Below are 18,729 nucleotides of genomic sequence, written 5' to 3'. Positions count from 1 at the left end.
ATATACCAGGACTGCCAAAAAAAATGTATACACATTTTAAGATAACTTGTGCCATGGGTACATGGGTAACATGGTAACATTTCTTACATGTTTGATCTTCAATAAACGGGGAGAAGATGAAGATGAGAGGTAGAATACAGGGTGGAGGTTGGGGGGAATTCATGTATGGTTTTCTTGAAAATTCTGCTTTACTTTTCAGAGTGAATTTCATTATTTTTATGTACCAGTTATAATAATTTAATGTTAAATAATGGCATATGGATATACACCAATGTAGATTCTATGCAGAATTGTTTTTATGGTGCATCAACTATTTTAAAATTGTCTTTGGACGATTTTTTACACACTAGGAAAAAGATTTTGACTACTACCGATTACACCCAAAGACAAAAGGTAAAGCCATGGTGATACATGCAACACAGAAGAGGGACGTATTGAAAAAAAAAAAATCAGTCTCGACTACTAAAAACAGAATATCATCATTAGAGAAATGTGTTATTTTCAAGTAGATTAGATAATATTAAAATTAAAAGGAGGAAGATTGGAAATGGGAAGTGTTACAATACGCAATGACTGATTTTAAGTATTTGTAGAAAATTGTATTAAGTTCTTAGAAAAAAATGGGTTAGAAAATGACTTGAACCTTACCTTATGGAATATATAAAGAGTGACTTCATATCCATGGCATGGCCATTTGCAGTTACTAGAAATTTGTGATACAACTACAAATAACCTATATTGTTTTAAGCCTTTTTCTTACTTTTCTTAAATGAACGTTTCTCTCAGAGTCATCTTGATGTTTGTATAATATTATGATAATCGTATATGGCATCTCAGAAGTTGTCTGTCCATAGAATAATAATTATAGCAATACAACATGACTTCAGTATATGAAGATCTGAAGATACTGGGTTGCACAATAACTTGTTTGCCAGTTTTATGACTTATCCAACGTCCAGATTATTTTTTAAAAGGTGTCATACTTTCAGCAACTTTAAAAAGTACAGATGATCCAAATATGTAGTAAAGAAAAACAGACATTTAAAAAAAGGAAATGTTTCTTAGAGATGTGGTTGCAAACATCATCTTGTTCTGCTATCAGAGAGTGTGATCACAATAAAGAAACCAATCTTACATAAATGCAGTGAGTTAAAGATTGCCATAATTCTCCTTTTTTATAGCTGCCCAAAGAGATAAGAATTATTTATAGCACTTCCAATCTCAAATTGCCAAGACAGCAAATATTTATCTTCCTGGACAAAAGAGGAAAGCAAAAGAATTGTAATATATATATATATATATATATATATATATATATATATATATATATATATATATATATATATATATATATAATAACCACATATACAGAAGTATATATTCATCTATACATTTTTTGCCATCATTATCTTACTCTCTATTTCTAGTACTACATGATGCATTATTGTTTGCCTGTACAAATACAGACATAATTTATTCTTATACAAATTATCCAGACTATTGAAACTGAGTTTTTCTTTTTTTTTTAAACTAGCTGGTGATTTCTAAATGTAGTAGTTCATTTTATATGTAAACGTAGGTACATATTAAAGTAGCCAGGAAAACATAATAAGTGACCATTCCATAGACTGTTTACTTTTTATTTATTTATGATCAATTTTGATGTAATTTAGAATATCCTAGCAATATGATTGAGCTGGGTGATTGTCATAGCTTCAAAAAGAAAAAGAAAATCATTTGTGTAATTAACAATAAAACGCTCATTGGTAAAATATATAGCTGGGTGAAATATTCCTACACATTATATGAAAGATGTAAAAAGACAAGTCTGCTTCCTTATTTTCTAAATAAATTACCTTTCAATTATTTGAGCCATTCCCTACTGGGTAATAGAAAATGAATAGTATTCCAACTCATATTTAAATGGATGATTTACTGATAACAAGTTTTCTGAAATAACTGCTAAGTATCTTTAATTTCCTATTTACTCTCTTTACACCTGCCAAATCTCCTTTGTTCCTGGGAGTGTGGGAGGACAGAGTAAGACTTACATAAGCTTCTGGCAACGAAGATCCATATACTTTCTGTATATAGAACTTTATTTCTCTAACTACAGGTAATGTTGCTGCCTCCATTTCTGAAGTCAACACCTGATGTATTTCATCGTCTATTTGTTCTATCTTTGTTGAGGACTTGGTAGCCCTCTTTAGGTGACTTAAATTTATCTGTGTTCATTCTCACTGACAACATAGAATCTCTGAATCTAGTCGTACCCTCCATTCTGCTCATTGGCTCAGATAATCTACCTGCATCTTTCTCTCTCCATGGCAAGATCACCAGCTCTCAAATCAGTTGCCTTCTTAGTCCCCACAAAAGGGCAAGGGGAAATTCTGGACACTATCCGTTGTATATTTAAACAGAGCTACGTGGGGAGACCAAACAGCAAAACTTGTTGCTTAAACACATTTTGCTGCCAAATTTATTTTGATATTGGCTGAGTTTCATATTGGTATAGAGCAGGCAGCCCAAAAGGCGTTCTCTTTCCAGAGTCCCTACTTTCAACATATCTTTATAAGATATCTCCCACTCTTGGGGTCATTGCCTGGAGAGGAGAAAGCAGAATACATATGCCTGTTTCTCTCTATATTGTCTTTGCTTCTTTCTCCATCTTTTGATTTTATTAAGAGTAATTCACAGAATCTGTCTCAAAATTATTTTTCGAAAACTATAAATCAATCTATGTAGTAGAAAGTATAGAATAAATCTATAATAAACTATTTTCCAAAATAGATATAGTTTCATAAAATATATTAAATTATCATTAACATAGTATAATAAAAATACAATAGTAAAATAGAGGGATACAATTTTATCAATGCAACCAACCAAGTCATTATGTAACCTACAGGAAGAACATACTTTCAAGAGTTAAGAAGTAATCATTACACTAAAAATAAAAATAAAGATACACCACTTGGGATAAAAATGTTTTCCTTATAGTTATTGTTGCTTTACAAAAATTAAAATTTTAGTGATAACAATCACAAAGAAGTAGAGGAACTTTTTTTGATTGGCTTATAAAGCATAATTTATGTATTAGGGGAATTTTTCTACTGTAGTCTACTTTATTTTTCTTTTTCTCTTTTTTTGGGATAATTATATTTAGGTGGAGACCTTCATTTAAAGATATAGTATTTTTCACATACCCTTAAAAGTGACTAGTTCAATAGACAGCCATCATCCTAATAGATGGTAGAAGATGGAAAGGAAGGAGACTTGAAGTCCACTGGGGAAAGTTTAGGGAAATGACATACATTCAGATACTATAAATGATTTTTTTTCCCCAGAGTCCAGCTCAAACTCAAGAATGGACGGAACCTTCAATTTAATTCTATCAAATCATGACTTTGAATTTGAAATGTCAAAACAATACAGTTCTATGACTAACTAGATATATGCGTGTTTCTCTGGGGGCAGTTAATTTATTTCTCATTGGGAAATAAAATTTCCCAGGGAATTTCTATATGAGGAAATTTTCTCTATATGAGGAAATTCCTCTATATGAGGAAAACAAGTCCTCCTTGTTTTGATATTCAACATGGCTTTAAAAATGAGTACAATTAGGCTGAAGTACACATCACAAGAAAAATTGCAGGGAAGATACTTGAAATGAATTGTATCATGCATTGCTTTACCTGTATGTCATATTTTTTTATTAACCTTTAAATATTATCTTGTAGATGAAATTTTATACCCACATATCAAGAAATGATTCCTTTCTCAAGTATCAGATTAGTGAACATGAGTTTAAATTATTAGGAATGTTGCAATTTGAGAATAAATCTGCTCTATTTCTATGGCAATACAAGTTCCTGCAGGAAGAGTAAATTCCAACAACCTGGCCTGATCCTGACTCCCTCTGGAGCAGAACAAAACAGCATGCCATAAAGCACTGAATCTTGACTAGTTGGTGAAGGTCACTTTAGAGCCTTTTGGGAGAAATTTCAGCCACACTGAAGCCACTAAAGCAAAAATCAAATTGTTTGAGGGGCAACAGCAATAAGGCAATCATTCCTTTTCTATCTCTTCATAGCATCAGCGTGACAAATTTCTTAGAGTGAAAATAACTCTGAGTTGCTATAGGTTGTCAGAGGAGAGGGCAGGCACAGTGTAGCTTTAGTTTAAGGGCAAATGAACAGTGAAAGGGTTTAAAGGAAAATCTTTTCTTTTTACCTCATGCTGAGTTTTCCTTTTTTTTTTTTTTTTAAATCTCAATGATTAGAATTTGGAATGACATAACTTCACTGGAAACTGTTCTAATATTTTTCTATGAGAGAATCACTTAGAAAATGGGAATTGAGAATTAAATACATATTGATTATTTATGATGAATATACAGGCCTAAACTGTGTTTTATATTTGATGATATAGAATTCTTGAATTTTAGATCCAGAAGGCCAATGAAAGTCATATAGTCCAAACTATCAATTTGTGCATGCAGAAATGGAACCCTGGGAAGGCAAAGATGGAAAGCTTCTCCCATACCAGACATTCATGATGGAGACTGACTGAGGTACTCGGGTCTCTTGGCTCTTCAAACGCATTTGCTACACAGATAAATGTGTTTATATTATTCCCTCAAAAAAAAATAAATATATATATGCTAAGTATGTGATTTTAAATATTTTCTGCTACTGTAACATTGACAGGTACTAGAGCCCTGTTAGAACAAACCCTGCCCTGTAGGGTCAACCCCTGCACCACAACAACTTCACTGTAGTCATGGCCAGTCCTCAAAATGAATCAGCCTGAGGGTTAATTCCTCCCATTGAAGTACAAACAGCAACGAAGGCTTAAATACAACAGGAGGACAAACACAACACATACAAGAAACACATCTAGAGCACCCGGCCCGGGAGACCAGAAGACTTCATTACTGGGTCCCACAGGACAGCTACTACATAAGGCCACACTACTAAGACTAGGAGGCATACCAGCCCTACATAATATGTAGAAACAAAGAGAGAAATGCATTCAAAATGTGGAGACAAAAAAAAGGTCCCAAATAATAAAACAGAGCAAAGCTCCTGGAAAAAAAATCTAAATAAAATGGAGACAAGCAATCTACCAGATACAGAGTTCCAAACGCTGTTTATTAGGGTGCTCAATGATCTCAGGGAGAACTTCAGCAACAAGAAAGGAAACATAAAAGTAAGATAGAAAACATAAAAAAGAACCAGTCAGAAATAATATCTATCTATCTATCTATCTATCTATCTATCTATCTATCTATCTATCTATCTATCTATCTATGCCTATCATCTATCTATCTATCTATCTATCTATCTATCTATCTATCTATCTATCTATCTATCTATCTAGTAACTGAAATAAAGAATACATTAGAGGGAATCACAATAGATTAGATGAAGCAGAAGATTGAACCAGTGATTTAGAAGATAGCATAGCAGAAAACACAAATTCAGAACAACAAAAAGAAAAAGGAATCCAAAAATATGAGGAGATTTTTAAGGATCCATCAGACATCCATCCTGGGACATCATCAGACATCCAACATTCACATTATAGGAGTACCAGGAGGAGAAGAGATAGAACAAGGAATTGAAGAAATAATGATGGAAAATTTCCCTGACTTGGTGAAGGAAATATGTATACAAGCCGAGGAATAGCAGAGAGTCCCAAACAAGATGAACCCAAAGAGGCCCACATGAAGGTACATCATAATTAAAATGCCATATGTTAAAGATACAGAAAATCTTAAAAGCAAAAAGAGAAGAGCACTTAGTTACCTGAAAGGGAGCTCCCATAAGACTCAGCTGATTTCTCAACAGAAACTTTGCAGGTCAGAAGGGATTGGTACAAAATATTAAAAGTGATGAAAAGCATGGATCTACAACCTATATTACTCTACCTAGTAAAGCTATCATTTAGAATTGAAGAACAGATAAAGAGCTTACCAGATATGAAAAAGCTAAAGGAGTTCATCACCACCAAACCAATATTACAAAAAATGTTAGAGGACTTCTTTAAGAAGAAGAAGGAAACAAAGAAGATCAAAACTATGAATAATAACATGGCAATATCTACATATCTATCAACAATTACTTTAAGTGTAAATGGATTTAATGTTCAAATCAAAAGATAGGGTGGCTCAATGGAGAAGAAAACACGACCCTTACATATGCTACCAACAGGAGAAACACTTCAGATCAAAGGCACACACAGAAGAATGAAAGTAAAGGAATGCAAAAAATATATTTTATGAAAATGGAAACAAAAACAAACAAAAAATCTTGGGTAGCAATACTGATACCAGGCAAAATATACTTTAAAACAAAAGCTATAATAAGAGACAAAGAAGGACCCAGTAATCCCATTTCTGGGTATTTATCTGAAGAAACCCAAAATGCTGCTTTGAGGGGAATTCTGCATTCATATGTTCATTGCAGCACTGTTTACAATGGCCAAGAGGTGGAGGCAACCTGGGTGTCCGTCGAAGGATGAAGGATAAAGACGAGATGGTACATATATACAATGGAATATTGCTCAGCTATGGAAGGGAATGGGTTCTTGCCATCTGTGGCAGCACAGATGGATGCGAAGTGTGGTGTGCTGAGTAGAGTATGTCAGACAGATGCAATGTGGTTTCACTTATATGTGGAATATAAATAATAAAGTAAACAAACAAATAAAACAGAAACAAGCTTGTGTTTTTGAAAACATTTTGATGGTTGCCAGATGGGAGGGGGTTGGGAATGGGTGAAGAACAGGAAGGGATTAAGAAGTACAAATTTGCTGTTACACCATAGTCATGAGAATGTAGGGTATAGCATAAGGAATACAGTCAATAATTTTGTGAAAGATGGGAGGGGGGTTAGGGGGCAGGGTGAGAAAGGTGAAGGGATTAAGAAGTACAAATTGATAGTGACTACAAAATAGGAATGTAAAGTAAAGCATAGAGAACATAGTCAATAATATGGTAATAACTATGCATAGTGTCAGGTTGGTACTAGACTAGTCAGGGGAAACACTTCTTAAGTTTTATAAATGTCTAACCACTATGCTATACACCTGAAATTAATATAAAATCATCTTGAATGTCAAAATCAATAAATAAATATAGTGTAAAAAATCCACATGAAAATACAAATGACATTTTTTTAAATAAATAGAACAACAACAAAAAAATCATCAGATTTGTATGAAATCACAGAAGACTCTGAATAGCCAAAACAATCCTGACATAAAAGAACAAGACTGGAGGTATCACACTTCCTGACTTTAATGTATACTACAAAATGACAAAAATCCAAATAGCATGATATTGGCAGGAAAATCAAACACAGAGATCAAGGGAATAGAATTGAGAGCCCAAATATAAACCCACATATATATGGGCAAATTATTTTTAACAAAGGAGCCAAAAACATACAATGGAGAAAAGATAGCCTCTTCAAAAACTGGTGCTGGGAAATTGGAAAGCCACATGCAAAGGAATGAAACTAGACTATTATCTGTCACCATATACCAAAATTAATTCAATAAATTGCGTAAAAATAAATTGCATAGAAAAAAAGCATAAATTAAACTTATGGACCTTGGGTTCAAAGAAGATTTTATGAATTTGATGTCAAAAGCAAGGGAAGTAAAAGCAAAAATAAATGAATGGGACTATACTAAACTAAAAAGCTTCTGCATAGCAAAAGAAAACATAGACAATGCAGGGAGGCAACCAACAGAATGGGATAAGATATTCGCAAACAACGCCTACAATAAGGGGATAACAAAAAACTCATACAACTCAACAACAACAACAACAAAAAACCCAAACAATCCAGTTCAAAAAAATAGGCTGAGGTTCTAAACAGACAATTCTCTCAAGAAGATATACAAATGGTCAACACATACATGAAAAAATATTTAACTTCACTAGGTATTAGAGAAAGGCAAATCAAAACCACAATAAGATAACACCAGTTAGAATGGTTATCATCAATGAGACAAGTAATAACAAGTTTTGGAGAGTTTGTGGGGAAAAAGGAACCCTCATACACTGTTGGTGGGAATGTAAACTCACACAGTCACTGTGGAAAATAGTATGGAGGTTACTCAAAAAATTAAGAATAGAATTACCATATAACCTAGCAATTCCTCTTCTAGGTATCTACCCCAAAAAACTGAAAATATTTATCTGCAAAATTATATGTACCCCTATATTCATTGCAGCCTTACTCATGGTGGCCAAGACAAGAACAACAACTGAAGTGTCCTTTGATAGATGATCGATAAAGATATGGTACATATACACAATGGAATATTACTCAACCATAAGAAAAGATTAAATACCACCATTTGCTACAACATGGATGGCTCTTATGATTATCATGCTAAGTGAAATAATTCAGATAGAAACAGTCAAGAATTATATGACTTCACTCATATGTGGGATAAAAGTAAAAGCAACAAAGAAACAAGATAAACAAAAACTCATAAACACAAACCACAGTTTAGTGGTTACCAGAAGGTAAGGGGAGTAGGGGGATGGTGGATGAGGGTAAAAGTGGTCAAATATATGGTGATGGAAGGAGAACTGACTCTGGGTGAATAAACAATGCAATACATAGATGATGTGTTATATAATAGAACTGTACACTTGAAACCTATACAATTTTACTATCCAATGTCACACCAATAAATTTAATAAAAAATATATGTATCTTTTTAATATCAAAATGATACATGCATTATTTTTGTGAGTATAGTTAAAAAGATAAATATTTATAAATTACTGCTGTATTGTATCCAGTTAGCTAAACAACCTATGAAGTTGCATGGATAAATATAAAGTATATAAGAAAATGGAATTCCTATTATTGACTTCACTTCTGACATCATCCTTATTTTAAACTGAAAAAAATCAATCTTAGATTTGTAATTGACAGGGAAATATTAAAATATACACATATTAAGTAGTTATTTAACCAATAACCCTGAGTTATTTTTACTATACGAAACCATTGTTTTTTTCATGATTTATAGTAGTTTAAATTGGCAAATGCTTTATAAAAAGAGCTATGAATAAATTAATTTATACTGGATAAATATTAGTTGATTAAAATATTTAAAATGTAATACTTTTGAAGTATATACAGGATCAACACCTATAGAATATAATTTTCAAAATACTGTCAATTACTAAAAGGTAATTGAATGGTATTTCTTTGTGTTAGTTGCTTATTTCAGACTTTACCTTTGGTACTTAAAACAAAAAACAAAACACCAAAACTGCCTTTTACTATAGGTCATCAAATCATCATCCTAGAATGACATCTTTAAAAATTGTACAACAAAGAAAAAATAAACACCAATATCATTTTCATACAGTCTACACAATTCAAATTACCATAAAATATCAGAAATAACAGTTATTTTTGGACATTTCTTTCTTACCTGCTTGTGAGCATGGTCATATGAATTAATGTGATTGTCAAACTCCTGATGCTTATAGTACTGCTTGTCACAGAGTTCACAGTAAAAATTGGCCTTCAGATCTTCTAGAGCTTTTGCTATTGTGTTCTCCTTCTCAGCATAGTCCTGAAAAAAATTAAAAATGAAAGAAGGAGGCAATTAGCTCTCCCGAGTTTACTTTGTTCTAATAGTTGTCAACTAGTATAATAATTACAATTAGAAATAGAATTTAACAAAGAAAACAATAAAGCAAATACCAGCAAAGCAAATTAGAAGAAATTATGAGTTAAAAAAAACAAAAGATTAACAGAAGAATCCAAAATAAATGATGAAACGAATAGCAGAAATACAGAGAAGAAAAGCAAACATTGGAAGAAACAGAGGCTCTTGTTTGAACAATTTCCTGTGCTTTGTTAGCATTCAAAAAAATGAAAATTTTATAGCCATGGTGATTCAACTATATATTTTTGGAAATTGCTTAGTTAACTTAAAACTTCTAAATTCTGAACAACATCTAAAAATGTGTCCTGTATGATGAGGTCCATAGAGATACACAGATATTCAAGTTTGATATTTTTGTTTGCTTGTTTCCTTAAATACCTATATAGTAACTTATTCATCACAACTAGATTTCATTTGACAAATGTTTTCATTTTGACTCATATATCAATTTATGTTAAACTTTCAAATATTATGCAGTTTTAAAAAAATAAGACTCTTGTCTTCTATCTCTTTACTTAAACTGAAAAAGATTAAACTGTATAAGCAGATTGCTTTCATCATAAATAAAGATGGTTATATAATCAAACCCAAGAAAAGGTGAAAAATTTAGTCATTTACCATTAGCTTTCATTTACAAAGCATAAAATAGTAAAATGTTTGACTGTGGCTTTTAGGTTTTCTTAAATCTAAATTTAATTGCTATTTCATCCCTCCTTAAATGTTAACATTGCCAGATATGAATAAATTTTACATATTGATACACTGTCCAAGTCTTTCCCTGAAGTACTGATATGAAGACCTAAACTTCAATTATTACCATAGAATATATTATGTTTCTAATCACAGATTCTCTCATATTTACTGCTTTAAAATTCAAAATAATGACATATCCAGGATTCATATATGCCACTCTAAGACATTCAACTCTCTCAGGCACTGGGATGCGGTGTGAAATGACACAGCTCTCTCTATTGCAATAACAATTGTCCTTTCACCAAATATAGACTAGAAAGAATTCATAGTCTGAATGTTTAAATTAGTTCTACAAAATTTAAGAGTGGTTTACTAATTGTAATTTAATGAATGACAAACACTTGCCTTAAATTATTGTTCTACATATTTGTGTACACACCCCATATCATAATGTTCACCATAATTTGTATGTATACCTTACAGTAAGCCTTGAAGTACTGGATAATACATTTGCCATAATCTATAAATAAATAGCCCACTTTCTCACTTTAAAGACAGTGATCTATTCTTAAGTTTTATTAGTTTTATCAACTCAGCATAGCAAGAGGTGATAAATTGCAAAATCATTCAATTTGTTCATATGATTCCATCCATTTAATAAACTTACGATTTCTCAGCATATTTGTGGAATATTTTCTATTATTTTTGATGACTTTCAATGTAACAAAGGTTAGTTTAAAAATTTTTAAATGAGTCATATAGATATAAACTGCTTACTGAATTTTTATAAAATCTTCAAAATGATAACTTGTGGAATAGCCAATTTAATTGAAACAAAAATTAAGTACTATAATTTTATGGTTAACGTGTGTGAAGCAGAGATAAAATTCCAGTCAACATGAGTTACATTAAAATGGCAATAATTTGTGGTTCTAAGTTGAATTACGTCTCAAAAACAATATTCTTGAACCGCATTTTCTTTGCAAACTAGTTGTTTTTCCCCATTAATTATAATTACATTTAAGCTACTTTCTCTCTTTAAATATTTGGTTATTGTTTACTATGGTGTAAGTTTTTTGTTTTTTTCCTTCCTAAGGTTGAGATTCCTCTAGAGAAGCAAAAATTGCTTCCTACTTACTTTTTTCACAAAAAGTGGGAAATCTTTGAGTAGAGCAAACTGAGATTCTTAGGTAAATTGCATTTTCAAAAATGTTAGCCTCTACCTAGATCTGAAGAGAAAAACAAATCTAAAAATAACAGCTAACATTTATTCAGGGCTTGTTTAGGGTCAGTCACTAAGTAAGAAAGAGTTTGGATGCATTAACTCATTCACTCCTGATTAAAATTATAGAGATGTATATTCTAGACATCTCATATTACAGGTAGGAATATGCACTCCATATTTGAACCTGAATAATCTGGTCCATAGCATTTCCTTATATTTAAACTTTTAAGCATATATATAAATATATATATATATATATATATATATATATATATATATATATATATATATATGTAGAGAGAGAAGAGAGAAGAGAGGGGGAGAGAGAGAGAGAGAGAGAGAGAGAGAGAGAGTATAAGAGTATAATAACACCCATACATCCATTACTCAGCTTCAACAATTATCAACTTCAGGCTAACCTTGTTTTATTTTATCGTAACCCATCTCACACCCTCTCCTCTGTCCTAGATAATTTTTAAGGAAATTCCAAAGTTCATATAATGTTATCTGCAAATATTTCAGTATGTATCTCTAAAATAGAATTTCAAAAAAAAAAAAAAACACATCACAAAACCAATAAAGCAATATCAGAGATAAAAAAGAACAAAAACAATAAAGAAACACCATTCCTCATTATCATCAAAAATTCAGTGAGTGTCTTCAAATAACTACAATTGTCTAATATTTTAAACTAATTTGTTCCACACAGGATTCAAATAAGGCCCATACATTAGCATCATCTGATGTTTCTTAGTCTCTTTTATTCTATATGTCTTTTCCCTTTTTGTTTTACTCCCATTGAAATTTATTTTCCAGAAATATTTTAAATTATACTTCACATTACAAAAAAATTGTTCAAAGTATAGAAACATTACAATATGACAATAAACTCATATTCCTCCATTAACATTTTGACACCCATTTGTTCTCTTGCTCTCTCTCTCTCTATTTCTATCTTCCTCTAAGATATTGAAAGAACCATAGCCTAGCGGGAGCTTAGGCTGCAATAGATTATACAGTAAGAACCATGTTTGGGCTGGAATTTTCTTGTTGACATGAACTGCAGTAAGGAGTCAAGGGTGAAAATGTTAGTAGACTTAGAAGGACTGGTTACTGTATGTGGATCATAAGGGAAGTCATGTATTTTCATTGATTATATATTTAAAAAAATGTTTTTTAAACAAAATCAGTCATTGGACTAACGTGCCCCAATGTCCCCTGGTGCCTCTCCTTCTCCGTTGTGGATAATATTGGAAGAGGTGTTGACTGACATTATAAAGCACAATAACACATATTCAACAGAGTAATCCCATGGCAGAAGGTGAAAAAAGACACATCTGAATAAGATGCAAGAGGAGCACAGCTCCTCATATATGTCAACACCAAATTTCTCCCCTCTATCTAACAAAGCTATTTTGTTCAACTATGTATGCAATTTCTGTAACATCCCACTGAGTGAGATGGCAGAAAGTAAAGAAGAGAGGGACAGCTGCTTGTAGCTTGTCAGGTCATCCAAACCCATGACATTTTACATATATCTAAAAGCAGTAATGGTTGAATCCTTACTTTCAGGAAAGTAGCATAGAACTCCAAAGTTACCAAGTCAAGAATCTTTAAACATATGTTAGCAACTGTGCAGTGCAAGTATTTTTTAAAAAAATCAGTACATGAAACAGAGAATCTAACGGTTTAGCCACAGTTCAGGGCCATTCCACCTACCCTATATTAAAAATGAATAGTACCAAAGTAGGACTTTGAAAGGAGAACATTTTCTACTTCAAAATAAAGCATCTCGTGGTGGCATCAGAGTAACATGGCATCAAATGACAGATACCCAGCCTCTCTTAAAAGGCAGTCAGTCATATGCAACTGGGTGTACTGGAGGTACCTGTCCTGAGGAACGTGAGGCCCACAGCGGCAGGGATTGGGGTACCCAGTCACTTGGAAACAACTTTAGAGTTAATACCAAGTTATGTCATATACAAATTGTCATTGCTAAAGAGTAGTTGTAAAAACATATTACATTCTGATTTTCGGCTAGAAATTCTCTATTTAAAGTAGTTAAAATTAATAGACTAGGCAATGTTAAAATGAAATCATTTTCAGTGCTGAAAAGGAACACTTCTACTATGTAATTGACATTTAAAATACTTTGGAAAATTTCCTTCTTTCTCTCTCTCTCTCTGTCTCTCTCTCTCTGTCTCTCCCCCCTCCTCCTATTACTCCATTAAGAATAAAAGCATCCTTGTGATTTATATGCAGCATACATTTTATTAGAGGTTCTTTAAAGAGAGAAAGAAAAAAAAACTTTAAATTTTGATTTAATGTCGTTTTTGACATTAATCAAAAAAGAGATGGCAAAACTGTTCTCTTATAGAAGAATAACCAGACAGAAATAGAAGACATTTAATTTGGCAATCTATAGTCTACACTTCCTAGAAAATAGTGCACCTCTTCTGAGACGTATCTCTTCTTCAGTCATGAAATGATTGGTTTTGAGACAGTCTCCAGTAGTTGCATGTACTGGTACTGTGTTCCCCCCAAAATAAGACCTACCCCGAAAATAAGCCCCGGTTAAGATCATCAGCCACACGGACACATTTAGTTCATTATGACAATGTTCCAGAAGAAGATGACATGACCGTATTTGAATAAATGCAGATTGTTGTACATGAAAAAATAAGATCCCCTGAAAACATGCCCTAATGCATCTTTTGGAGCAAAAATTAATATAAGACCCGGTCTTATTTTTGGGGAAACACGGTAATTGCATTTTGCCCCAGTCTGTCATGGGATATTTTTCCTTGCCTGTCCAGGGGCTTCTCTAACTCCTGATACTGCACTAGGAAATGCACAAGCCAGGACTGGTGAGGAGTTAATACCATATAAGTCCACCTTTGATCACTGTGGAGGTAGGAACTCAAGGATAAATATTTTTTGTTTTATGTATCAGACAGGCATTTCTGAGACACACTTTTAATATTCCATAGATTGTCCCACTGAGTTAGAGTACGAGTTAGCTGTAATAGTGGCAAAGAGTATATCCTGGTATTAGTTTTCCTTTCTTACCTGTACTACTTTTCTGTTTCCTAGGATCTCTTCCTAAATAAACTATTTACATAGAAGTTTTTATCCTGGGCTTGACTTTCAAGACAAACTGGACTAAGATTATAAGTGTTTTGGTGTTTTCTATGAATGTCTTACTGACAAACTACATTTTATAGAATAATCTAAGATTATATTATTCTTAAATTCAAAACTCTCTCAAAGTCACCCGTCATTATTAGAATAAATATCCTTACAGTGACCTACATTCCTGCTCTACCTGGTACCTGGCCACATCTCTGGCATCTTCTATTATTCTCTTTCCTTTATCTCACTTTGCTTTAGTTACTTCCATTTCCTTAATGTTTCTGAAACGTTCTTAACCATGCACCCACGTTGACACTTGGACTTGTTATTTACTCTCCCTGCAATGTTCTTACACCAGATATCTGCAGGAAACTTTTATTCACTTCTAGCAGAACTCTGCTAAACTGCTATTTCCTAAAAAAATGACTTCCCTTATCATACTTCAGAAAGAGAGACGCTTTTTATTCTCCGTCTTCTTTCCTTCTTTTATCTTGCCTTTTAATGTAAAACAGGAGAAAGTTTATTCAGGAAGAAAACAGAACATCTTTGGGCAGTGGAGTCTGAATGCTATATTTACAATAAGGAAGAGCTGGAGTACTAAAGAAGGCATGTGGGAAAACTGATGTTATTCTTTATCTGGTTTTAATCCTTTCTCTATTAAGCAAGAGGGCAACCATTTCTGGGTGATAAAAGGTTGTACTATTGTCTCAAAATATATGGCATTCTGTTCTGAAAGGCTGGGTTCTATTACTTCAAAGTCTAAAGAATGTATAACAAGATGATTTGGAGGTATATGGAAGGGGGACTAAGAGATACGCTGAAAGTCACAATTTTATCAAAAGTCACAGATGTATTGAACAGAATTATAATAAAAATTTACATTTAAATGTGAGGGCTTTTTAAAGGATTCCACAGGAATGCAAACTCATCAAAGGTGAAGGCAGAGACTGAATACTGAAAAGACCATGTGTTGAATAGCACATCTTTATGGACAAACCTGGTGAGCTAATGCAAGCTAAAGGCAAAGGTGAAGTGTATCTTCATATCTGTATTTACGAGTACTGGAGCAAGTAAAGTTGCTTCTCAAAATTGATAAGCTCTTTCAGAATTAATTTCAAAGCAAGAGAGTGCATTCAAAAGTCTTACTATTTCTATTGTATGGTTATTTAGCTGATAAACACTGGATAAATATTAATAGTATAGTTTCTAACCTTAGAACCTATTCAGGTTAAAAAAAAAAAAAAAAGGTTGATCCCCAAGCCACAACTGTCAGAGTGCAGTAGAGTGCAGTATTGTCTGTCTCACTGGGTTATTCTCATCATCAAGATGATGTCTCTTTGGAGGAATCTGTTTCTTTTTCCATTCATGGATCCCACAGAAAGTCTTAGCCTGTGACTAGTACTTGTTAGGCAATCTGGTTAACTTAAGCCAGTATTTAGCATAACTTGAGAAGGTACGAGAAGATTGAGTCAGACTTTTCCCTTCATGTTTGGAAAGATCTCAGGAAGAGTATGTGTTAATATTTCGCTAAAATTTAGCATTACTCTGTAGTTTTCCCATGCAAAAAGTAAGGCTGTGGGGTATCACACTTTCAAGGCAAACCAGAAAAGTATTATATCAGGTATTCTAAAGCTGAATGCTAACTGAGGTATGTAAGACTCTAGTATCTATCTATCTATCTATCTATCTATCTATCTATCTATCTATCTATCTAAAATTTCAACATAGGAATTATACATAAATAGATTCTGCAAAGAGTCCCAGTGTAGAATATAAGTGGCAGTAAATTAGGGAACTTGTTTCAGCTTATATATCTCTTAAATTTATAGGCAATAACCTTTGTAAAGTAAAAAGAAAGGTACGTAATGATCTGATGCATACATGTTACTGTCTCAGTTGTAACAATCAACTAAGGGAAAACAGATCAGTTTCAGTAAATTGTCCCACTCTTTATCCTAGCTTGAGTTCTCTCAGAAATAGACACTGGAGTCGATTTTAAGTGATTTATTTGAGATCTCAGAAAACACTGGGAGAAGAGTGGCAAAGTAAGAGAGAACAGGAAGCTGATAAATATTTCTGGTTACAGCTTGACACATACAGAGTTTTAAAGTCATCACACCTGTACTTATAACCAGAACAAGCTATGAAAAATGAAAATGTATTATTATTATTATTATTATTATTATTATTATTATTTAGAACTGTTATGGAACAGAGGTCACAAGGTAAAATACCACTTCAAAACCTAGAGACAAGCACATTCAAAGATAAAGCGACTAATTGGTAACCATAAGATTGCCAGGGAGATACGAAAGACAGTTTGGGGGACATAATCAATAATGTTGTAAAGATTTTGTAGGGTATCCAATGGACACTTATCTCATTAGGGAGACCACTTCAGGAACAGTGTAGATGCCTGATCACTGTGCTGTACATCTGAAGCTGAAACTGAACAATAATGAATGTCAACTATAATTTAATATATATTTAAGAAGTGGAGTACAGCATAAGGAATAGAGACAGTGGAAATGTAATGGCTGTGTACGATGCCAGAGGAGTAGTAGATTGGCGGAGGGAGGTTATCACTTTGTGATGGGTATAAATGTTTAACTATTACATTGTTTTGTACATCTGAAACTAATAATAGTAAAATAAAAATAATAACAACAATAAAAGAGGCTCTAATTATATAAAGCAACTGATATCTGTTTACTTGATTTAGAAACTGCTGGAGCTATGAACTGGCAGGAACTTTTAAATGTTAACTTGAAATAAATTACTATAGGCTGACTATGGTCTAGTGTGTGAAACAGATACTCTTGGTGGTTGCAATCTCAGAAGGGCCTCCAAACACTTTTGCAGGCTTTCCTTTCATGAACCTCACCAGATTCTCATGATAATAATCTGAGAGTCACTTGTGTCCCTGGAAGTTGGATGGGAAGAATAACTATTGTGAAATAAACCAAAATTTTCCTTTATAACTAAGGTTTACTCCTGAGGGACCCAGTATTTTCACATCTCAGTTCAAAGACCTTATTCTAGCCAAGGAAAGTAATTTATTTTCCCTAAATCTTCCTGTTTCAGGCAAGTTGTTGGGACAGCACCTTCAACAGGTGTCATGGCTCAGCAGGGGTCAAAATAGAGTGGAAATTATATAAACGGATTAAGTCCTGGAGGAAAGAGAGAAAAGGCAGGTATATCCCAGCAGAAATGCATATGACAGTCATAGCCCCGAGACACAGACACAAAATGATTAATATCTATCTGAAAGGTTATAGAATGCATCTTTTCCCCCCACATGTTACCAACATGTTCTGGAGCTAAAAGGCTCCAGAATAATAGTTGATTAGAGCTGAAATAGTTGCACAATACACTCCCTGTGACAGTGTATATAGGGAGCACAAAGTTAAAAGGACACACACAATCAAGGATACTAGAGGAAATTTAAGCATCTCATACTTACAGCTATAGAAAACATTAGACACAGCCCAACACTTAGACACATTAACAGAAATACTCACACTAAAAGTCTTTTTTTCTCAGTTTCTATTACCTTATTGTATTCAGCTTTCACTAAGAAATTAGAAAGCATTCTGAAAGGTTAAGGAAAAAGAAGAAGTCTAAAGAGAAAAAAGCGCTAGAAAAAGATTTCTTTTTTTGAATTTGTTCTTTGTTTCTTAAATATTACATAGATATTGGAATTATCAGAAAAGGATTTCAAAATAACTATGATTAATGTGTTAATGTCTCTAATGGATGAGGTAGAAAACATGCAAGAATAGTTGAGTTATATAAACAGAAATGGAAATTATAAGAAATAATCAAAAGAAAAATATAGAAATAAAAAACACTTTAATTGACATAAAGAATTCCTTCAATGGACCCATCAATAGACATAATACAGCTGAGGAAAGAATCAGTGAATTTGAAGATATTTCAACATAATCTTACAAATTGAAATGCTAAGA

The 18,729-nt window shown here is 32.9% G+C and overlaps 1 protein-coding gene across 1 annotated transcript in view; it reads right to left on the bottom strand.

Annotated features, from left to right (window-relative positions):
* The window catches only part of ZNF804A (zinc finger protein 804A), a 268,428-nt gene that overhangs the window by 26,618 nt on the left and 223,081 nt on the right, over positions 1–18,729 (bottom strand). The window contains exon 2 of the mRNA XM_081051688.1: positions 9,472–9,615. Coding sequence (XP_080907814.1) covers positions 9,472–9,615 — 144 coding nt within the window. The remainder of the gene's footprint in view (positions 1–9,471; positions 9,616–18,729) is intronic.

This window comes from Rhinolophus hipposideros (assembly GCF_964194185.1).
Source record: "Rhinolophus hipposideros genome assembly, chromosome: 6".
Lineage (NCBI taxonomy): Eukaryota > Metazoa > Chordata > Mammalia > Chiroptera > Rhinolophidae > Rhinolophus > Rhinolophus hipposideros.
This window is presented reverse-complemented; position numbering and strand designations above follow the sequence as displayed.